Source organism: Camelus bactrianus, chromosome 30, assembly GCF_048773025.1.
Source record: "Camelus bactrianus isolate YW-2024 breed Bactrian camel chromosome 30, ASM4877302v1, whole genome shotgun sequence".
NCBI classification, from domain to species: domain Eukaryota; kingdom Metazoa; phylum Chordata; class Mammalia; order Artiodactyla; family Camelidae; genus Camelus; species Camelus bactrianus.
Genome location: NC_133568.1, coordinates 5,781,416 through 5,802,490, shown reverse-complemented (window position 1 = coordinate 5,802,490; position 21,075 = coordinate 5,781,416). Strand labels below are relative to the sequence as shown.

General features: G+C 44.1%; 1 protein-coding gene and 1 pseudogene across 1 annotated transcript in view; one reads left to right on the top strand and one right to left on the bottom strand.

The window, feature by feature from the left end:
• Positions 1–7,433, bottom strand: part of LOC105066969 (rho GTPase-activating protein 20-like) — a 63,284-nt gene extending 55,851 nt beyond the window's left edge. Inside the window, exon 1 of the mRNA XM_074355214.1 lies at positions 7,351–7,433. Within this exon, the coding sequence (XP_074211315.1) occupies positions 7,351–7,430 (80 nt within the window). The 5' untranslated portion in view covers positions 7,431–7,433. The remainder of the gene's footprint in view (positions 1–7,350) is intronic.
• Positions 2,411–2,549, top strand: LOC123613396 (small nucleolar RNA SNORA18; annotated as a pseudogene).
• Positions 7,434–21,075: the final 13,642 nt, after the last annotated feature.

Sequence of the window (21,075 nt, the reverse complement as noted above, 5' to 3'; positions counted from 1 at the left end):
TAAAAAACTGAATGTTTTGAAAGTTGGCAATGGCAAAGGAGGGAAAAAAAAAACAAGGTTGAGGAGATAGAAACTAAACTTCTTTGAATATACCTTGTTTTAAGTACTATGTAAATATTTACTTAATTATAAAATTTTATGAAACCATACAAATTTTTAGTTTTATACAAAAGTAAAAACTATAAAATTATAAAGGATAAGCTATAAAACTTGTAAACTATAAAAGTATAAAAGTAAAATTAAAACAAATTAGCCAAAATAACCACAAACAGAAAAACTAATCCAAGTCACTTTAAAAAAACCAATATTCCTGTATATCACTAATGGGATATGTCATAAAGATACAGATAATTGCTTAAAAAAAATCAAACTATTTTCAGTAATCATATTGATGGTAGTAGTGTTGATGATGTTATTCTGAAACTGTATATTGTAAAATCATGTGAGTAATTATATAGTTCAATTCATAGATTCCCAGAGTCACTGAATGTGGTATTCTCAGCATGAAAGACAGAAAACACAGATACCAGCATAGGCTAGGGTGATGAACACATCTATAGTCCTGAATCTGAATTAGAAATAAATTTATATGCATTTATGACATATTTTGTCTCTAAATAAGATATATTCTCCTTATGACTTTCAGTGACCTAGAAATGATAACCAACCTAATAGCAGTGCCTAGATTAGACCTGAATCCAGATCTGAGGAAGGGAATACACGAGCTGAACCAAGCTGAACCGAGCACATCGTGTCATGAATAGACGCTCAACATCATAAGGGAAAAAGGCAAATAAAAACATAGACATACCTCTCTACACTCACTAATGTGGAAAATAACAAGGGATGGTAAGGATGTGGGGAAGTTAGAACCCTCATACATTGCTGATGGGAATGCAGAATGGTGCAGGTGCCTTGGGAAGAATTTGGTACTTCCTCAAAAAGCCAAACAGAATTACCATATGACCCAACAATTCCACTTCTAGATATATGTAAGAGAAATGAAATCTATGTCCACATAAAAACTGGTACATGAATGCTCACAGCAGCATTATTCATAACGGCCAAAAGGTGAAACTAACCCAAATGTCCATCCACTGATGAGCAAATAAACAAAACTGCTATATTTACCCATATAATGAAATAGTATCTGACAATGAAAAGTAATCGATACAAGCTTGATGAACTCATATCAATGGATGAACCCTGGAAACATTATGAAAACTGAAAGAAGCCAGTGACAAGAGACTACATAGTGCAGGACTGCATTTATATGAGATGTCCAGAAAAGGCAAAGCCACAGAGGCAGAAAAGAAATCAATGGCTGCTTAGAGGTAGAGACAGGGGAAGAAGGGACATGGGAGAGAATGAGGAATGACAGCTAATGGCTACAAGGTTTCCTTTAGGAGGGATGAAAATGCTCTAAGGTTGTGGTGATGGCTTCACAACTTTGTGAATATCCTAACAACCACTGAAATGTACACTTCAAATGAGTAAATAAGATGGCATAAACTGTATCTCAATAAAACTGTTTAAAGAAAGAAAGAATGTTATCTGGCCCCTTTTCCAACAAATGACATTACCCGGGGAGTGAGCATTTTCATTTATAAATGGGAACAGTCTGTTTCCATCTTTCTACCTCTAGCTATAAGAATACATAAAAGGTACATAGGAGAAGCATTCTAGAAAGCTAGTTTCATAACTTGAAGGTGCCTGTACTAGTTACCAATTGCTGCATAACAAATTACCCCAAAACACAGCAGTTAAAACAACAAACATTTATCATCTCATACAGTTTCTAAGGGTCAGGAACCAAGGAGTAGCTTAGCTGGGTGGGGCTGGCTCAGGTCTCTTATGAGGTTGCAGTGAAGCAATAATAAAATAAAAATACCCTACACTTAAAAAACAAGGGCTACGATCTCTGAAGACCTGGCTGTTGGAAAATTCACTTGCAAGCTCCTTCACATGCCTGCTGGTTGGAGACTTCAGTTCCTCCCACAGCAGTCCTCTTCATAGGGCTGCTCAGGACATGTCTTCCCCGAGAGCAAGTGATCAGTGAGTTGGAGAGAGCATGAGGGCAATCAAGACAGAGGCTCAGGCTTCTATAACCTGACCTTGGAAGTGACACGTCGTCATTTTTGCCACATGGTATTGGTTACACGGATCAGTGCTGATACATTGTTGGAGGGGACTGGACAGGAGTGTGAATTCCAAGTATTGAGAATCATTGGGGCCACTGTGGAGACTGGCTACTAAAACAACATTATGACAATAAACAGACCAAAGATCCCATAGGAGCAAACGCTTGACCTTTGCACTCAAAGTGGGTAAGGGGGATACACAATCCTCAGTTCTGTGACAGAAGCACCCTTGGAGAGTTTTAAGAGCTGTGACAAAAGGGTTTTGCAAGATTGAGGTCTATCCCAGTGGGGCTTTTTCTGTAGACCTACAGTGTTGGAAACGCTTCAGAGAGTAACTTTCCTTTCCATAGGTTTCCTTTCCCCACGGAACTACATGTCAGATCTGCGGGAAAGAACTACAAGACAGAGCTGCTAAATAAACTGTGAAAAGCCTAGCAGTCAGACGTTTTTATTTCGGGTATTGGCATGTCCCAGTGATCAGTGCTGTCAGCTGGGTGTGACAGCTCAGAAGTGAGTAAGATTTGAACTTAATGCATATTTAAAGGGTATTTAAAATTCAGAACCGGGCAGATCAATCTCCTCTGACCCTAAATATGGTCCTAAAGTAAAGGGCTTGAGGAAATTGGATTTCAAAGATTACAGGTGGGGAATTTGCGAAGTGTGTCCACGGTCCACTGGAGAGCAAAAAAGCCCAACTACAAGAACTGTGGACTGACTAATACGACAACCATGGATTAAGCAAAAGTTCTTTTTGAAAGGCTATCTTAGAGATCATGACTCACACATTGGAGACCTAAGGTGATGGGCAGTGGAAGGAATCATCAGAACAGCAGAACAGAAACTCCTTAAAAATTTATTGACAAAAATTTTGTGCATGTTACACATAATAAGAAAAAATCCTACACTTGAAAAACAAGTCTTTTCAAGAACCACTCAACCATTTTCCATTCTTCTTGCGCCTGAGTTATGGTTGGGATAAAGAAACACAAAATCATAGAGTTAGGGGCTGGTGGACAAAGAACACGAAAGATTTAGTCAACTTCACCCTCCCCCTCCTCCCGCCGCTGAGAGGCAAGGAGAGTCCTAGCTGAAGAAAGGCCAGGTGACTCTACCAGGACCATTAGTGACAGAGCAGGATTTGAATCCATCGCACCAGGAGCTACGCATCAGAGGCTCAGTGGCAGTGACTCATAATACAGACACGTTAAACATGTGAGCATTAAATCAACAAACATTAAACTGCTGGTCACTCTGGAATGGGCATTTCTTTGTGTGGCTTTTGACACTTGCTGTGTTACTTCCTTAGGTAGCAGTGGACTCTTACCCCTCTTTCTGCTCCAACAGACAGCTGACCTTCTTAGCCAGGGGAAGGAAGCAATCTCTCACTCAGCTCAGCTAATATTTACAGAATATCTGTATTACACCTAGCACTGAACATGTGCATTTAAAGAGTAGAAAACACAGTTCCTTCATTCCAAAAGCAGATATTCAAGCTGAAGAAAACCTACACCTGGAACACTAAGAAAATTACACATCACGCGAGAGGGCACACAGGAATTTATATATTTTTAATACCTTTACACAATAAAAAACTTATATAATACTTACAATGTGCCAGATATATTATAATTCTAAATCTTTAGTACCCTATGAGGTTATGAAATTTGCCAAAATTCTCACACCTGGTAAGAAGCAGGGCCAGATTCAAACCCAGAAAGAATGGCTCCAGAGACTCATCATGAAAGGGGCCTTTGTGAGGTCATTCAGCTCATTTCAGGGATGGTATCTGCCAGGTTCACACTTAATCTATTGCCGGTAGAAGCAGTGTTTCACTCTGCTGTGAAAGCAGGCCTGACCACAATCCTCAGTAAACTATTTGAGAGTATAAATGTACTTCTAGCATTTGAAAGTATGGTTAAGTCATCATCCACTTGAGACTAATTAGATGTTAGATGCTAGACAGAGAAACAGGAAATGGAATAAGGAAGAATTTGCAGAACACAATGTGGGGCAGCCTGAGTAGGACAACGTTAGCCAGTGTGTGTGTAGTCACGCACAAGAGGAGTGAACTGACCAGGAGGAAGAAGTCAGTTAGCAAACGGCTGCTTTCCTCCTTCCCCAATGTCTTCTGCTGCGGTCCTCTCATCCAAGCATCCTTACTCCAAACCAGCCAATCTGATAGCCCTGACTCACAGCTCTGGCACATATGAGTGCCCTGGTGTCTGCTCATCTCAAGTGGCCAAGCAAACCAGGTCAATCCTCCATGTCTCAGGCCCTAATTTCCCAGAATTATTCCAGGCACACTTTCAACTTCTGCCTAGGGAGACCTTAAGAATTGTTAGTGTCTACCGAGAATAAATTTCAAATATTCTGAACTAATCTCACTTTAGGTGTGACCTTAGAAATATAACTGTCTTGCTAAAATGAATTTAATGTTAGGGTCAAGCTGGCTTCCAGACTGCATCTTCCATCTTTTTAAATTTTGCATCTACCACGGTCCTGAAAGTGTCTCTATTCCAGGATAATGTGAGCTTCAGTGCTGCTGCTACTATGACTACTACCACTAACAACCTTCAGGCTGGCACTTCATTCCAGCACTGATTACGTGCTAGAAGCTACGTTAAAAGCTTTACATACAGAAGAGCCATTCAGTCTTTCTTACAACCTTATGAAGTAGGTTTTATTATTACCCCTGGTTTAAAAACATGCCCAAGATCACACAACTGGTAAGGGACAGTACTGGGATTCAAAACCTGGCCATCTGGCTCCAGAATCCATTCTCTTAGACATTGTATCATTCTCCTTGTCTTTATGCAATGCAAAGAATATTCCATCAAAATCAGAGACCTGGGTTTTCATTCCCGTCTCTAATGCTATAACCAACTGTGTGACCCAGGGCAAGTCATCCTCAAGACACAACTCAGTTTCCACTACATCCTGAGCCAGGCTCGATTTGTTTCTAGTCATACGATACTGTGATGATAAAATAGTGGCTTTTCCTTAACAAACTTGACTTTGCTGGAGAATTCAAGAGATTTAAACCTTACAAATGAAATATACCCAAGGGAAGGAAAGAGGCAACTAATAATAACTATGTAAACCTTCTAAGCATTTTCACTTATTTTCTCATTTCATATTCTATGACAAAAGCATTAGATTCATATTTTACAGAGGAAAACATTGAGACTCAGAGATTAGGTAATTTACCCAAAGTGACACAGAAAATCAGGATGGAGAGCCAGCATTTGGACGCAGCCGAAGCCCAAGCCCTTTCCACTGCACCACAGTGCTTCCTTGGCACTGCCTTCCTCTCCTCGCAGCAGCAGAAAGCAGAGGTGAAAGGTAATGTATGGAAAGTACTTATTATGAAGTCTTGCAAACAACACACACACAGTAAATTAATTTGGATAGTGAGGATGGAGATGGGCGAATGCCAACGTCAAAGTGCAAACAGACTGTAACGTAAAACCAAACCGGGTACATTTTGGTGTAACTTTTACAAGGTGGGCTGAAATATCAAAACAGGTGACTTTCTGGAAGAAGTTTGTGTGACTTGAGTTTATCCCTAAGTACACAATGAAGTACGACAAGAATGCCAATATATGTGGCATTCCCAGACCACATACATGCGTTCCTGTGGTATTTTGCTGCATGAAATAACTTCCTAACAATAACTCAGAATCATTGTGCTAAAATGGATCTGCATTTTTCCCTAGCCAGAATTTCACGAATAATACCAACAAACAAGGAAAGTCTTATGTACTGGCTACTCAAAGAAGGGCAGAAAAGTCAGAAACTACTGTGCTAACTTACTAAATTCCTATTTTGATTTGGAAATTGAGTCACTTGCTCATTAACTAATTCATCTGACAAATAATAACTGAATACCAGGTACCTACAAGCCTTTAATTACTAAATAACACCTTATAAAAATCCTAATCACATTTGCATAAACAAAGGTGTAAGAAGGACATACAAATGATTAATAGTGGTCACCCCTGGGGACAGAGAGTGCGGACTTTTACTTTTTTGTTTTATAACATCCACACAGTTTGTTTTACAAGAAATAAATATTATAATTCTATATTTTCTTAAAATTCTGTTTGAGTTTTTTTTTTAGAGCATTCTTTAAAGAAAGGATTCTTCTGTAGCTTGCGGGAGTGGTTCTCCACCCAGAGTGTATTACAATTAACTGTGAAGGGTTTTTAAACAAATATGCAGGTGTCTGGGTCTCACTGCAGAGTACGGACTTAGAAAGGTCTGGAAACCTCCAGACCAGATGACCTTTAAGGTCTTCACCAATCCTACCAGATTACGCTACTTGCAAATATTTTGTGCACCTTCAACACCCAAAATAGCTTTTTTTTTTGGACACATATTAACCACCAGATACTGCACAGAGTAAAGGCGTTATTCCTGTAAGTGAAAGTCCTGTTCTCTGGCACTAAGTACTCGTCTTACTGACCTAGAGACACTCATAGGAAACAAGCTGAAGATTAAAACATACACAATTTCAACTTAAACTTTATTTCCTGTGGTTATTTTGACACAAAACCCATCATATTTCACTATTTGTGAGGCAGGAATTTGGGGAACCGGCTCCAATGTAAGCACCAATTATTGCAGAGGTGATGGGGAGGCCGGAAGGCAGAGGGTCATGGTTGCAATATTGTCATATTGGTTCTCTTAACTCAAAACCACCCCAGTAAGTCACGTATTGGCTTCTTCCCTAACCTGGCACTTCACCTCTCTCAGTCATTTTCAACCCTATTAGACCCAATATCCCTTTGTTATATACATGTCTATGCTTATCCATTCATTCCAATTCCTCCTTTTCTATCCTGAGACAAAATTCACAGCTATTTAACAGAATTTCAAAAGTGTCTAAATATTTGTATATTCATGGATGACTGAAGCATTGTGCTGTACACCAGAAACTGACACAACATTGTCAACTGACTATACCTCAATTATAAAAAATAGAAAAAAAATCCTAACAGTTAATAAAGGAAAATGAAAGTAATTAATTATGTATTTCATTATGTTTATGTTTCACATAAAGAATAGGCCTTATTAAATAACCTCAGAACAAAAGTCCTATTTTCTGTTAGTTAACAGAGAATTCTGGTCTTGATTAAAAACAAACCTCACACGTTTAAAAAAACAACGCAGCACGTGCCAAATGTGTAGCACAGAGCTCCACACTTACTTGGTCCTCGGCCGTTTCTGCTGGGCTTCATCCAGGACGAGGGATGGGGCACTCCTCCTCCTTTCTGCTAGTGCTTTCATTTTCTGTTGAGGGGGAACAAATCAAAGTGAAGACCACGAGGCTATAAAGCAAGTAAATGCCAGTTTTCAATACCAGTTCGCAATCTTATCATGGACATAAAACAATAACATCTAAACCAGGACAGCTAAGTGGCAAAAAGCGGTACAAGCAGCAAGTCTGTTTCGTGGTCAGAGAATAAGGAGCTTAAATGTTGACCAGCGTATTCGGGAAAGAGCACCCAACCATTAGCATCAGCTGCGGCTTCACTGCTCACGGCCCTACGCCGAGGACAGGACCGGACTGTCTCATTTCCTCTCTGGAATCTCATCAGAGTGATTCTGCTAGCTCTGCTTCACAGGCAGGGTGGGCCCCAAAGTGGGCTTCAAGGGAAAACAGAATTCGAAGAGATCAAGAAAAGGGAGAAAGAACGTAGTTAAAGCAAAAGACGGAGACTAGGTCCGTATACACTTAATAGACTTTAAAATTGAAATGTTGACACATTTGGGGATCTATCCTTCCAAATAGATATTTACCTGTAACTTTAAAAAAGTAACTTTTTCTTTCTTTTCTAAGTGGTATATAAGTACAGGATTAATTGGATAATTCAGATACTCTGTGCTTCAGAGGACCTAAAATTTGTGATAAATGGGGTTTTATTCAACTTGAATTATCCAGATAATTACTCCTTAAATTTTCAATGTTACATATCTGACACCTCTAGACAGAGTCTGAGGGCCTGCCGCTGGAGTTGGATGTGTAAAACTTACAATATAGTCACAAACAGCCATGAGTGAAGTTCAGGCTGGGTCACAGTAGCATTCTTCCTGCTCTACCCTCTCTCCTTATCCTGGCCAGAGGTCTCACCCACCCATCACCTGAGGGCCTAGGCCAGCCATGCCTGGGACTGGATACTGCTCTTAAAACACACACACACACACACACACACACACACACACACACAAGACCAACTAGCTCAGTAGCAGTATCTCCTTACATGATTTATAAGGGAACTGCTTCTTAGCTAGTAAAATAAAACCTAGATCCTAAGGAAGAGAGGTAGAACCATCCAGTGAGAAGGGGATACTGGACTTCCTTGGCCCATTTCATTGCCTCCAGATTTACCATGCCCCGGGGATCTCACACAAGTTACTGTTGTCACCAGTGCCATGGCCTCAGTGTTACTCTTTCCCCCTTTCGTCTTTTGGCTCACGTGTAGAAACTAAATGCCCAAACCTTCTTCATACAGCTCAGATAGCAACTGAAACAATTATATAAAACATTAATAATGGGCAGGAAACAAATGCAGAACACCATACTCAATCAGGACTTATTAACCATGAATTCGTTTCGGGGCAGGTTAGATTGTATAAATTTTTTTTTTCACATGATACATATTTGGTGCCTCCTTTCTGAAGGGAAAGCCTGAAGTTTTCATCAGATTCCCAGAAGAATCTGTAATCCCTCTCAAGCCCAGTGATTCTGATAAACTGTTTTATATATTACAGCTTATAAGCCTATAAGCCCCACTGCACTGCTTCCATTAGTCACATCTCTAGGGAATGTACCTCTCAGGGATCTAATACTCCGTGGCCACTCTGGGTGCAGAGGCTGCAGGATCCAGGGAAATATGGGAGACTAGTATTTGTACTGCAAGGTCCAGCAGCCTGTCTCCACATAAAGAGTCTCAACTTTGGAAGATCAGTTTTGATTTTACTAAAACAGGTGGCAGTTCATTCATATGCAGATTTTCTGCAGGATTCTGTTCCACCTTCAGGTCTGGGTTTGATTCCTGCTCCTTATCCTGACTCCCTTTATTCAGGATCTATTTACCATGCTTTGAAATTTGAAATGCGCCCAATCCTTTAAGCTTGCCCTGGGTCCCCTGCCCTCTGTCTGTTCTGATCATGAGGGTCTGCCTAGCTACCTGAGCACAGGCCACAATCCCGGGCCTATCTCAGTAGTCTTACTTCTGCTGCTCTAACCCTCTGACACTGTCAGCAGATCCAAGCTCCTAAACTAGGTCTTCATTAATACATGATCTTTAATTCTGAGCTCCTTGACTTTCAGGTTTATAAAGAATTTGGAAAAGGTTCAAAAGATTACCATCAAAATGATTTCAAATGAGAGAAGTTAAAATGGTCTGAAATTCTTCATTTAGAAACAGTAATAATATACAAATTAATGCAGAGTTATAATACAGAGGATCGAAAGTATCTTTCAAAGAAAATAAGGCAAAAAGAAATGTGGCCAAACTGTAGACTGAGAATCCAGGTTGACCTTGGGTAGTGGTTCTCAGAGAAGTTCACAAAAGCTGTGAACTAAATTATGCACGTTAACTTCAAGGGCCTCAGAAACCCCTAACATGGATTCTTCAGGGATCTGTGGATCCCCAAATTGAAACCTTCTGCTATAAGGAAAACTTTCTGAGAGTGATGGTTGTTAAGTATGAGAATGGATAAATCAAAGGGTGACAAATTTTCTTCTGTAAAGGTGCTTTTAAGATAGGAGCTTCCATGGAGACCTAGTGCAGAGGACCATTTGTGCATATATACATAGGAATTAGACGGTTTTCTTAGTTATAAAATTGTTAGATGTGTGAGGAGTCAAATGTGGAGTATGCCTACCTCATCTAGTGGACTCATACTCGAGAATGCATTTTTGGAAAAAAAATGTTAAAAGCAAAATGAAACAGTTCTTCAACCTTACTCCTGCTCTATAGGCAATAAAATGCTGTCAAAAGACCAGACTGGCAACATCCATTTACTTTTTTTAAAAAGGAAAAGGAAAAGACTGGATTGGTAACGAGACAACCCATTATGTTTTATAATGAAGGACAGCATTTTAGGACAATGGCTTAAGATATAAAGCAACCTATCATTTATTGGACAAGTACTATTGATACGTAAGCAAGCTCCTCTAACGCGTTCTCCCTTCACCAGTATGCCTAACTACCGTTAGTAAAAAAGGAAGAGATCTGTTCACGAATAATTTGATTTTTCCCAATTCCTTAAGTTTACAAGAATAAAAGTGCTTTAAAAATGCTAATTACTGAACATTCAATTACCTTCCCAAATATAGCTCTAACCTAGTGAGTCCCTCTCCCCCCATCCCTGCATCTCTGAAGGGGACAAGCACAAGGACAAACCTCAGCCTCAATACATCAAAGGCTGAGCCGGCACTACAGCGATACATCGAGTTCACCGACACCTAGATGGCTTGGTGACATGGTCATGGTCCTTGGGAGCTCACACACTTCTGAACTCGGCGCACGGATGCATGGATCTCGCCGCTCTTCCACTGACCTGGAGCCCACCCAGATCCTGGTCGGAGGAGTCATGAAAGGCTGTAAGATTCTGACATCAGGGAGGCTCCGCGGTCCCTTAGGGCCCCAACGATATAAATACAATGCCTCAAGACATTTCTTAAGGAAGAGTTAGGTTATTCCTCGAATCCCAATTTGGTTCCACAGAAGCTGGAAGGGCACCACCAGGACACAGAGCAAAAATGGCCAAATATCAGAAGGTCTTGGGGAAGGGGAGGAGCGAGAGCAGGCAAGGCTAGAAACACTCAAATCAATCAATCAGAGAGACACCCAAACTGCAGAGGCCAGCCGCTTGCGGCCACGTGCACTTGCCGAGGGAAGGGTTCCAAGGAAACCTGACCCGATCCGAACGGGCACACCGCACGGCGGCTGTGTTTATCGGCATGGTACGCTACAAGTTGTGGCCTGCGTCCCTCCCATCTTTGACAGGGATCAAGCGCGCCGTCCGCACGCCCACACTGACACCTGGCCCTCCCCAGCCCCGCCGGGCCCCGCGGGCCGGGACCAAGCGCAGGGCCGAGGCCCTCCACCGCAGCCCTCACGACCCCCCGCTGCAGCCCACCGGCCCCACCCAGCCCGTTCCCAGGCCCTTCCGTGGAGCTGACCGTTAGCATCAGCAGCACACCTACGAGGCTGCCCACCGCCTGGGAGACCCGGAGTCCTTCCGGGAGCGCAGTGAGGGGCGCACCCCCTCCCCGACCCCCGCAAATCGCGCGGAGCGGCCGCGCCGCGGGGTCCAGGTGAGAGGTTGATCCCCGGGGGCGCCGCAGCGCGGCCGCCTACCTTACTCGGCGCGGTAGCCGCGCCCGGGAACACGCCGCCGGCCTCGACCACCTCGGAGCTGACCCGGTCAAGAAGCGGTGAGCGCCCGGGGGACTTCGGGCGGGGCGCCAAGAGCCGGCACCAGGAGGGGATGGGGAAAGGCATTGCCCGGCTCCCGGCCCTCGCCCCCGCCGGAGGCGGGAGCGGGGCCGCCGGGCCCGCGGCGGATGGGCTGCCGCGGGGTCCTCTGTGGAGCGAGTGAGACTAGACACGAAGAGACCAGGAGGTGCTGGGGGCGCCGCAGGCGTGAAGGCGGGTAAGGCGGGAATGGTCTGGAACAAACGGCGCCGAACGCGAGCTTCGAACGTTAAACCCTGCGGCGTCAGCGGCGGACGCAGAAGGCGCGCGCCGGGAATGGGACCGCGGCGGCGGCGGCGGCGGCGGCGGCGGCGGCGGCGGGCGCGGGGTCCCGCTAGGCGCCTTCACCTTCTTGGTGCTGGGGCCGCCCGCGATCCGAGACACTCCTGTCAGGGAAGAGGAGCGCCCCGGCTGCCCACCCCACCTCCAGCGTCTCCTGTTGGGGGGACATCGCTTCCAGGAAGAAGACCTTCAAGCAAATCCCAGCCCAAGAGGAGGCTACGCGGTCCCGTCCGCGGGACGGCGGCCGGACGGCCAAGGACGCGCAGCGCCGAGGCGGTCCGGCCGCCGCGCTCAGGCGCGCGGGGCTCCGGGTGCGGGCCGCGCACCTCCCGTCGGGGCCATGCACCGCCTCCCGCCTTCCGCAGCGCGGCTGCAGCCGATTGCGGCGGCGGTCGCCCTGCCTCAGGTCCGCGACTACGCGCCGGGCGCCCCGCGCGGGGCCGCCCTCCTCCGGCCGCAGCCCTCCCCGCGGCGGCCCGGCCTGCCGCGCGCCTTTCTAGATAGAAATTAGGACACCGGCCACCGACTGACCTTCTCAGTCCGCGACGCCGATTGGGTCCGGTCCGAAGGGGCTCACCGGCCGGTGTCACTAACCGGGCCTCTAGCGCGCGGATGCGCGCCTCTCCCGCCACCCAGCCCACTCGCGCCCGACCCCATCCCTTCCCGCGCTGCGCCCGCGGGAAAGGCGCCGCGGCAGCCCGTGCATCGGCGCTGCCGTGGCGACCTCAGCCCGAAGGGAGGAGTGCCGGTGATGCCTGTCTTGCTTTCTCCGTGCTGCGGAGGGGTCCCCCGCCCCCCGCCCCGCCCGGGAGGCCCGGGGACGGAGTCGCGCGTCGCAGAGGGGTTTGGAAGCACCAGCTGACCTCCTGTGCAATCCCGCCCTTTAGCCTGCCCGGGGGACCCGCGCCGGCTTCTGCAGCCGCTGGGCCGGGCAGGGCAGCAGCCCCCGCGCAATTTGCACCGGCGGTTTCCGCTGTCTGCGGGCTGCAGAGACCTGGGCATTCCAAACGTGCAAGCGCGATTAAGGAAAACGCAGGCAGAGAGAGGACTCCGAAATTTGACTTCGCTGTTGAGAAGGCTACAATATGCGGCAGTGTTTATCATTTATGTGCTCTGAGAGCATAACTTCCTGTCAGCCCAAATAGTGGCAAATTTTTTAAAGACCAAAGAATAATCAGAGGGAGGGGACTTGGAGCCGACCCGGGCTGAGTTGAGCGTTGCCGCACTTTGCAGGACTGGCTGACCGGTGCGGATGGTTCGGTAGATGGCATTCTTCCCTTGGAGTCAGGACTACAGAAAGGGCGGATTAGTGATGAGGGGCACCACTCTGTGATACTAGCTCGTTGAAGGGGTTTGTTTGTTTTTGTGATAAGAAAGAAATGGATCGAAGTTCCTGCCGGATTGGACTGTTACCGGGACAGGTTGCGGAAGAACAGGGTTCGGGCCAGCTCTGTTCCAAGCAGGAGTTGCTGTCCAAAACACACCCACACGTACACACACCCACACACCACCACCGCACCAAACCCTGGAACTGTTGATTGTGGAAGTAATGGGGGGAAGATGTTCCAGCCCGTTTTAAGCTTTGTCCATATCATATGGTTTAAAGTAGGCATACACAGGCTTTATAAATCATGCACACCCACACATACAATTATATGTCATGCTAATAGATATGTATGTGCATATATATGTATATGTGTGTATATATGTATATATATGTGTGATATATATATATACACACACACACACATATATATACAGTTTTTCAAGGTGATTCTCTTTCTGCTGCTTAGACCAGTGTCCTGAGATAAGACTTTGCACCCACCCTAGAGTTTATCATGAATTTTACACTCTATACTGCAGAGGGCTTTTCTAGTTCCTTTCATTCCTTGTTGAAATTGTGCTATGATGATTCCTACCATGAATGTATGATTTCAGTTTTTTTTTTACTCTGCTTCATTTTTAAATTTCAATAATTCTTAATCTTCTTTCAATATTTCATGTGATTTACTTATTCCATTTAAGTGTTATTATTGTTGTCTTGCAGAGGGCAGGAACCTTTGTTGTTGTTCCTCCCAAGCACCTTAGAGCAGTGTCTGGCACAACAAATGTTTGTTTGATTAAATGAATGAATGAGACACAGAAAAGATATGAGATAGATCCAGAATGGCCAGGCTAGAGATGATAATTTCACTCATGCTATCAGGTATTTCTTTTTGAGATAAACACCTCATGCTCCCAATTGAAGTGTTATTTTTACTGCATATATGGAAAACTCACATTTACTTCTTAATTTGTAAGTGCTTTTATTTCAAAATTTGTTAGTTTTGATTTGCATAGAAAACCATCTTATCTCTCTTCTAGAAGGAGTTTTGAGGGACGTCTCACTTCCTAAAGAAAACTGAGTTTGCCTAGAGTGATGTGATCACCAGAGTAATGTTTTAAGAACACAAACCTAATCATGTCACTCCTCTGCTTAAAACCTTCTGTGGTTCCTTGTGTCTATGGAATAATTTTCAAATGCCATAGTATGACATACTACACCTATAATCTGACACCCTGGCCCCCACTTCTTCCTTTTCTCATTTCTTACCCCTCTTCACTTTTCACCCTGTTCTCCCTCTCACTGATCTATCTGCACTTCCGAGAACTTGTTATGACCTCTCACACCTTCATGACTTTGCACCTGCTGTTCCCTTGCCGAGGAATTTCTCCTTCTGTATTTTCTAACTTATTGCTTTACACTTACTTACTTAGTGCAGAGTGTGTAAGTAAATACCCAACAAATATTTGTTAAGGAAATAATCTTTAAGACTTAAGTCAATAATTAAATCAGGAAAATCTTCCTAATTTTATTACTCGCTACCTCCAAGCACCACACACACACACACACACACACACACACACACACACACACACACACACACACACACGGTTAAGCACACCTTCTGTAGTAGCAACAGATAATATTTATTGAGTGCTTACTTTATACCAGACACTATTCTAAGCATTTCAACATATTAATCTACTTAAATCTTCATTATAATCCTGCAAGGTAGATACCCACACACATGATTTTACACATGGGAAAACCAAGCTACAAAGATGTTAAATAACTTGTTAAACAGCTGGTAAGCAGTGAAGCCAGGCTTGAAACTGGGGCGTCTGCCCGCAGCCCATGCTCTCAACCACTTGGCTGTACTGCCTCTCCTGTGTGTGGATTCTTCTCTTCATAGCATGTTTTACACTATACTGCTACCATCTGTTTACTTGCCTGTAAGCTCCTTGAAATTGAAGGTTGCATTTATTTGTCTTTTCTTCTTGGTGCCAGGCAGACAAGTATGCTTTCACTGATTTTTTTTCAAGGACTTACCTTTGAATGAATGAATGAAATATTAAAAACAACTATCTTCATTGTGCTGCACAATATAAGGAAGATGCTCTTATGGGGAAGAAACAATCCTAGGCCAGCCTTGTCTTTTCTCAGATGGTAAAACCATTTTTTCCTGCACTGGAAATGTTATGTTGTAGAAATGGGTGATGCCAGAAAACCAAAGCGATGATAAGGCGGTTGGAGGAGTGTGATGACCATGTCTGACACAGCAGGATGTATCCAGAATATTTTGAAACAAACCATAAAGCAAAGTACTGAGAATAGCAACATAAAACAGCTGGGAAATACCAATAGCAGACCTTTAATAGGAAGCAATCTCAGAATGAAACCAAAATGTTTTGCCAACCATTAGACTGAATAACAGTGAATACAAAGGGAGGTGTCTGTGCACCTTGTCCATTCAGTGTATTTATTGTGTGCCAGACGTTCTGCCAGGCACTTAGAATACAGTCAAAATGAATCCACAGAACAGTCCTTGTAAGCCCCCAAAATGGGCACAAGAATCATCAGCAGTGCCACCCAAATATCCTAGAGCAGGGGTTTCAAACTGATGGCCCACTGAGTGAATTCAGGCATGTTTTTCAACTTACATGCTTTTTTTCAAACTTGTTACCAACCTTAAAAATCAAGATATTCCACTTAGACATCTCAGTCCTCTTGAAAAAGATCAAACTCTTCATAACACTGGGCTCAATTTCTGCAAGGCAACAATCAGCTAACACTGAGTTATAGCTGTGTTATTACATTTCATGCTCACAACAAACCTATGATTATCGAGTCACTGCTGTCCCTAGTGCTGAGGAACCACTAACAGGTAAGACAATGGAAGATAAAAAACTGGCAAGAGAAGTAGAGAAGAGGGCAGAAATGAATGAGAAACACTGTGTGTGTGTGTGTGTGTGTGTGTGTGTGTGTGTGTGTGTGTGCGCGCGTGTGTGTGTGTGTGTGTATGTGTTTTACAGCCAAAGTAATTAGTTTTCCAAGAAAAGATTGACAGTGTCTAATGCTGCAAGAGATCAAGCCCTCCCCAGGGTGACTAAGGGCCTTGACACAGCAGAGCTTTGAATTTACTCAATTATCAAGGTCAGACGTGGGGTTTGCTTTCTTATCCTTGGTTGAAATCTCAAAAGGGGCTACTCCCTTAAAGAACAGAATCCCAGCTATAAGAGTGGGAGCTCATGAAGTGGGAGACACAGGAATTAGGGAAAGGAGGAAGGAAGAAATGGAGGATGTTAGGAGCTTAGGCTGAAAAAAAGAGGTAGTGGCCAAACTATGAAGGATTCCATGGTAAAAATGTGGTTATTATTTTTTAGGGAAAGTGGTAGAAAGGGAACTGGCATCTGCTGAGGGCCTGCCGTGTGTTAGGTATGCCTTACATGCATTATCTCATTTAACTTTGACCATCACCAGAGATGTGGGCATCATTATACTCACGTTAAATGTGAAAATGAGGCACAGAGAAGTTAAGCAGCTTTCTGAGGTCACACAACCAAAATGTGATGGAGCCAAATTTGAACCAGATCTGATTGAATCTAAGGACATATGCTTATGATGTCAACAGTTTTATAATATTATTCACAACAGATACCATTCATTGAGAGCTAACTTTGTGGAAACATGGATTAGGTAGTCAAATGTTGTGCTAAGCATTTTATGCACTATCAAAATATTCAGAACAACTCTAATGGCTTGTAGTTTTATGCCCACTATGCAAAGAGCCTGGTACTCAGAGATACTAAGCTTTTTGTTAGAAATTATATGGCTACTGAGTCCAAGAGCCAGGATCATACCCAGGACACCACATCCTATGTTCTTAACCTCTGCACTTGATGGTATTGTCCTATTTTAGTTCCTTATGAGTGCATAAATTGTGTTGCATCCATTTCCTGTGAGATAAAACTTGTTATGATCCCTTCTGCTCTGTCCACAGTAAACTTGCTTGCTGGTCAGAGGCTTAGCTTAATCATTTAAAAAAAATGTATTTTACAAAGCAACTTGATATTTTAATAAGAAACAGCAAAAAGGAGGAGGAATGTCTGTTTTCCATCGAAGTTTAGGTTGCTCTGTTGAGCCAGACCTAATTAATTAACTAATCATCATTTATTGTCTACCATGTGCCTCGTGCTCATGCCCATTCTTCAAGGGTAAGCACAGTGTTTGACACTTCTCTCCCCAACAAATCACTTTGGGTTTTTAAAAATTTCTTCCTCTTTGTTTTTTTTTTTAAAGGCATTTCAATTGACTGCATGTTTTTTAGCTCTGTCTACATGTTTATGTTACAGTCCTCTCCAGAGATCTCTGGAAACTTGCTCTTTTAATTATACTCCTATTTCCCTGCTAGATCTGCTGCACAGTTGATTACTGTCTGTGCTGATGTGGCAGAGTTATTAGGGAGCTCAGTCCGTGAGTAGATTCGGTGAGCTGTGCAAGATTGCTCGGCTAATATGCGGTGGAACGGCATTCTAGTCCAGTTGTTCCTCTTAAAACTGTGAGACTTAAATTCTTTCCCTTAAATCCTATTTGAATTATAAATGAAAATCACCTGTTGCCTATTTGTAGTATAAAATAACAGAAAACGGTACTGGTAATTAAACAAACATATGGCTTATTTTTTAAAATAGTGTTTGTGTCAAATAAAAAGAAGTTAGAAAGAAGTTAGAGATAAACATACTGAAAGAAGTTTTATTTTAAAACATATTTTCCAAAGCATGTCATATGCAACACTAGTTTCTTAAGATGCTTTTAGAAAAAGAAGTGTTCCAAAGTCGAGGGTTCCATGGGAAATACTGCTGATGTCCTAGTGTACATTATAAAATGTGTATATTAAATCTTTGAAATATTCTGCAGTTAAAAAAACAAACCCTGCTTAATCTCTGATTAACCTTTTCTTCTGCCTCTGTATAGTTAACATGTTAATACAGTTTTATAAGAACATTACTGGGTATCTAATAAGACAAGAAAAGGAAATAAAATGTAGACAGATTGGGAAGGAAGACATAAAACTTTCTTTTTTTGGCAAATGGCATGATCATCTATGTGGAACATCGAAAGAATCAATGAAATAACCCCTTGACCTAATAAATGACATAGCAAGGTTGCAGGATACCAAGTTAATATAAAAAAGTCAATGGCTTTCCTATATACCAATAATGACTGAGTGAAATTTGAAATTAAATACACGATAACATTTACATTAGCACCCCCAAATGAAATATTTAGGTATAAATCTAGCAAAATATATACAAGATTTGTATGAGGAATACTGTAAAACTTTGATGAACAGTATTAAAGAACTACATAAATGGAGGAATATTCTGTGATCATGGATAAGAAGGCAATATTGTCAACGTATCAGCTATCCCCAACTTGATCTATAGATTCAGTGCAATCCCACTCAAAATCATAGCAGGTTATTTTATAGGTAAGAATAAATTTGTTCTCAAGTTTATATGGAAAGGTGAAAAGCCCAGAATAGCCAACACAATACTGAAGAAACAAAGTTAAAGGACTGATGTAACCTGACTTCAAAACATAGCGTAAAGATACAGTAATCAAGACAGTGCGGTGTTGGTGAAACAATAGACAGATCAATGAAACATATTAGAAAGCCCAGAAATAGACCCCCATAAATATAGCTAACTGATCTTTGAAAAGAGGACAAAGGAAATACAACATCTAAACACAGACTTCACACCCTTGACAAAATTAACTCAAAATGGGTCACTGACCTAAAAAAAAAAAAGCAAAACTATAGGAGAAAATCTAGATGACCATGGGTATGCTGATGATTTTTTAGATACAACACCAAAGACAAGATTCATAAAAGAAATAATTAATAGATTAAAAACTAATGCTCTGGGGAAAAAACAGTATCAAGAGAATTAGAAGACAAGCCACAGATTGGGAGAAAATATTTGCAAAAGCCACGTCTAATAGGAACTGTCATCCAAAATACAAAAACCTCTTGCAATTCAGCAACAAGAAAACAAAGAACTTAATCAGAATATGGGCCAAAGATCGTAATAGACACCTTAGCAAAGAAGATATACAGATGGCAAATAAGCATAAAAAGAGATCTCCCACATGTTATGTCACCAGGAATAGACACCTTAGCAAAGAAGATATACAGATGGCAAATAAGCATAAAAAGAGATCTCCCACATGTTATGTCACCAGGGAAATGCAAATTAATACACCAACGAGATACCACTACCCACCTATTAGAATGGCCAAAATCCAGAGCAGTGACAACACCAAAGTCTGATGAGGATGTGAAATAATGCATTCATTGCTGGTGGGAATGCAAATCCTACAGCTACTTTGGAAGGGAGTTTGGTGTTTTCTTACAAAACTAGACATACGCTTACCATGTGATCCAGTCATTGTGCTCTTTGGTATCTACCCAAAGGAGCTGAAAGCTTAGGTCCACACAAAAACGTGCAAACTGAGGTTCAAGCAAGTTTTATTTATAATTACCAAAACTTGGAAGCAACCAAGATGTCCTTAGGTAGATGAATGGATGAATACAGTGTAGTATATCAGACTTTGAAATATTATTCTGGGTCACTGGAGGCTTGTCCTCGGGTCAGCCTGCTCCTGAGAGGTGGGCATGGTGCAGTCAGTGTGCTGGGGCGGGGGCAGGGGCAGCGGCAGCGGCAGCGGGAAAAGGGAGCACATCCCCCATCTAGCATGGGGCAGCCCCAATCCTGCCATCTCCAGCGCTGCTGCTGCCACTGCTGCCGCCGCCCCGCCCCCCTGACCACAGCTGGCTTGCCTCCCAGGAGCAGGTGGACAGGGGGAAACTCCTTCCAGGAAGCTCCGGCAGCAGAGGTTGCCCCCAGGCCAGGCAGCGGAGGAGATGGGAGCAAGTAGACTGGCTCTCCCAGGGCAGCCTCCTCTCCCCCACCGCCGCCGCCACTGCTGCCAGCTGTCCATCGCGGGGGCCGGGCTGCGGCTGCACCCTCCCTCCCAGCACCAGCATCAAGCAGCCAAGGCCCACTGGCGAGCGGTGTGCAGCCTGGGACCACCCTGACCCATGAGCTCAGAGGAGGCAGTGGGCATGAGGGTGGGGTGGGGGGAGGGATGGGGGCATGGGGGTGGTGCAGGAAATTGGAATGGCCTCCAGCCTCGCCCTCCCGCCCGGGCCTGGCACCTGGGACCTAGGGCTGTGTGCCTGCAGTCAGCCCGGGATCCCTGTCTGGCGGCTGTCGCCATGGTGATCGGAGCCCGGACCGCCCGGCTCCCGCGAGGAGAGGGCTGAGGGGGTCAGCTGGGGTAGGGGTGCACTCCGGGTGTGGGGCGAACTGGCAGTGGAGGAGGACATGCTGAGGGGAAGGGGTTGCTGGGAGTGGAAGTGACTCGGCTGAAGGGTGGGGGGTAATTCCGGGGTGAAGGGTTAGGGGAGTATCTCTGGACTGTGGGGGAACCTGGGGTGAGGCATGAGGGGTAAGCTTGGTTTGCAGGGGCTGTAGCTTAGGATCTAGTGGGGCGCAGACCTGGGGTGGGACTTGGGTGTGAGGAAAAGCAGCCTTGTCTGGGGGGGTGCAACGGATCAGGGGACAGGGCGTGGCAGGGGTGGGGAGGCATTGACTGGGTGGGGGTCGGCAAGTAGGGGGACTGGGGCTGGTGAGGGTGTGGCCTGGCCCTGGGCCCATGGTGGTTCTAGTTGGGTGCTGGGATCCTAGCGGGGGGGACATTGGGGTTGGGGACCTGCCCAGCACTGGTCGAGGGCTGGGTGCGCACCACCACCCCACCGCCTCAAGCTCCA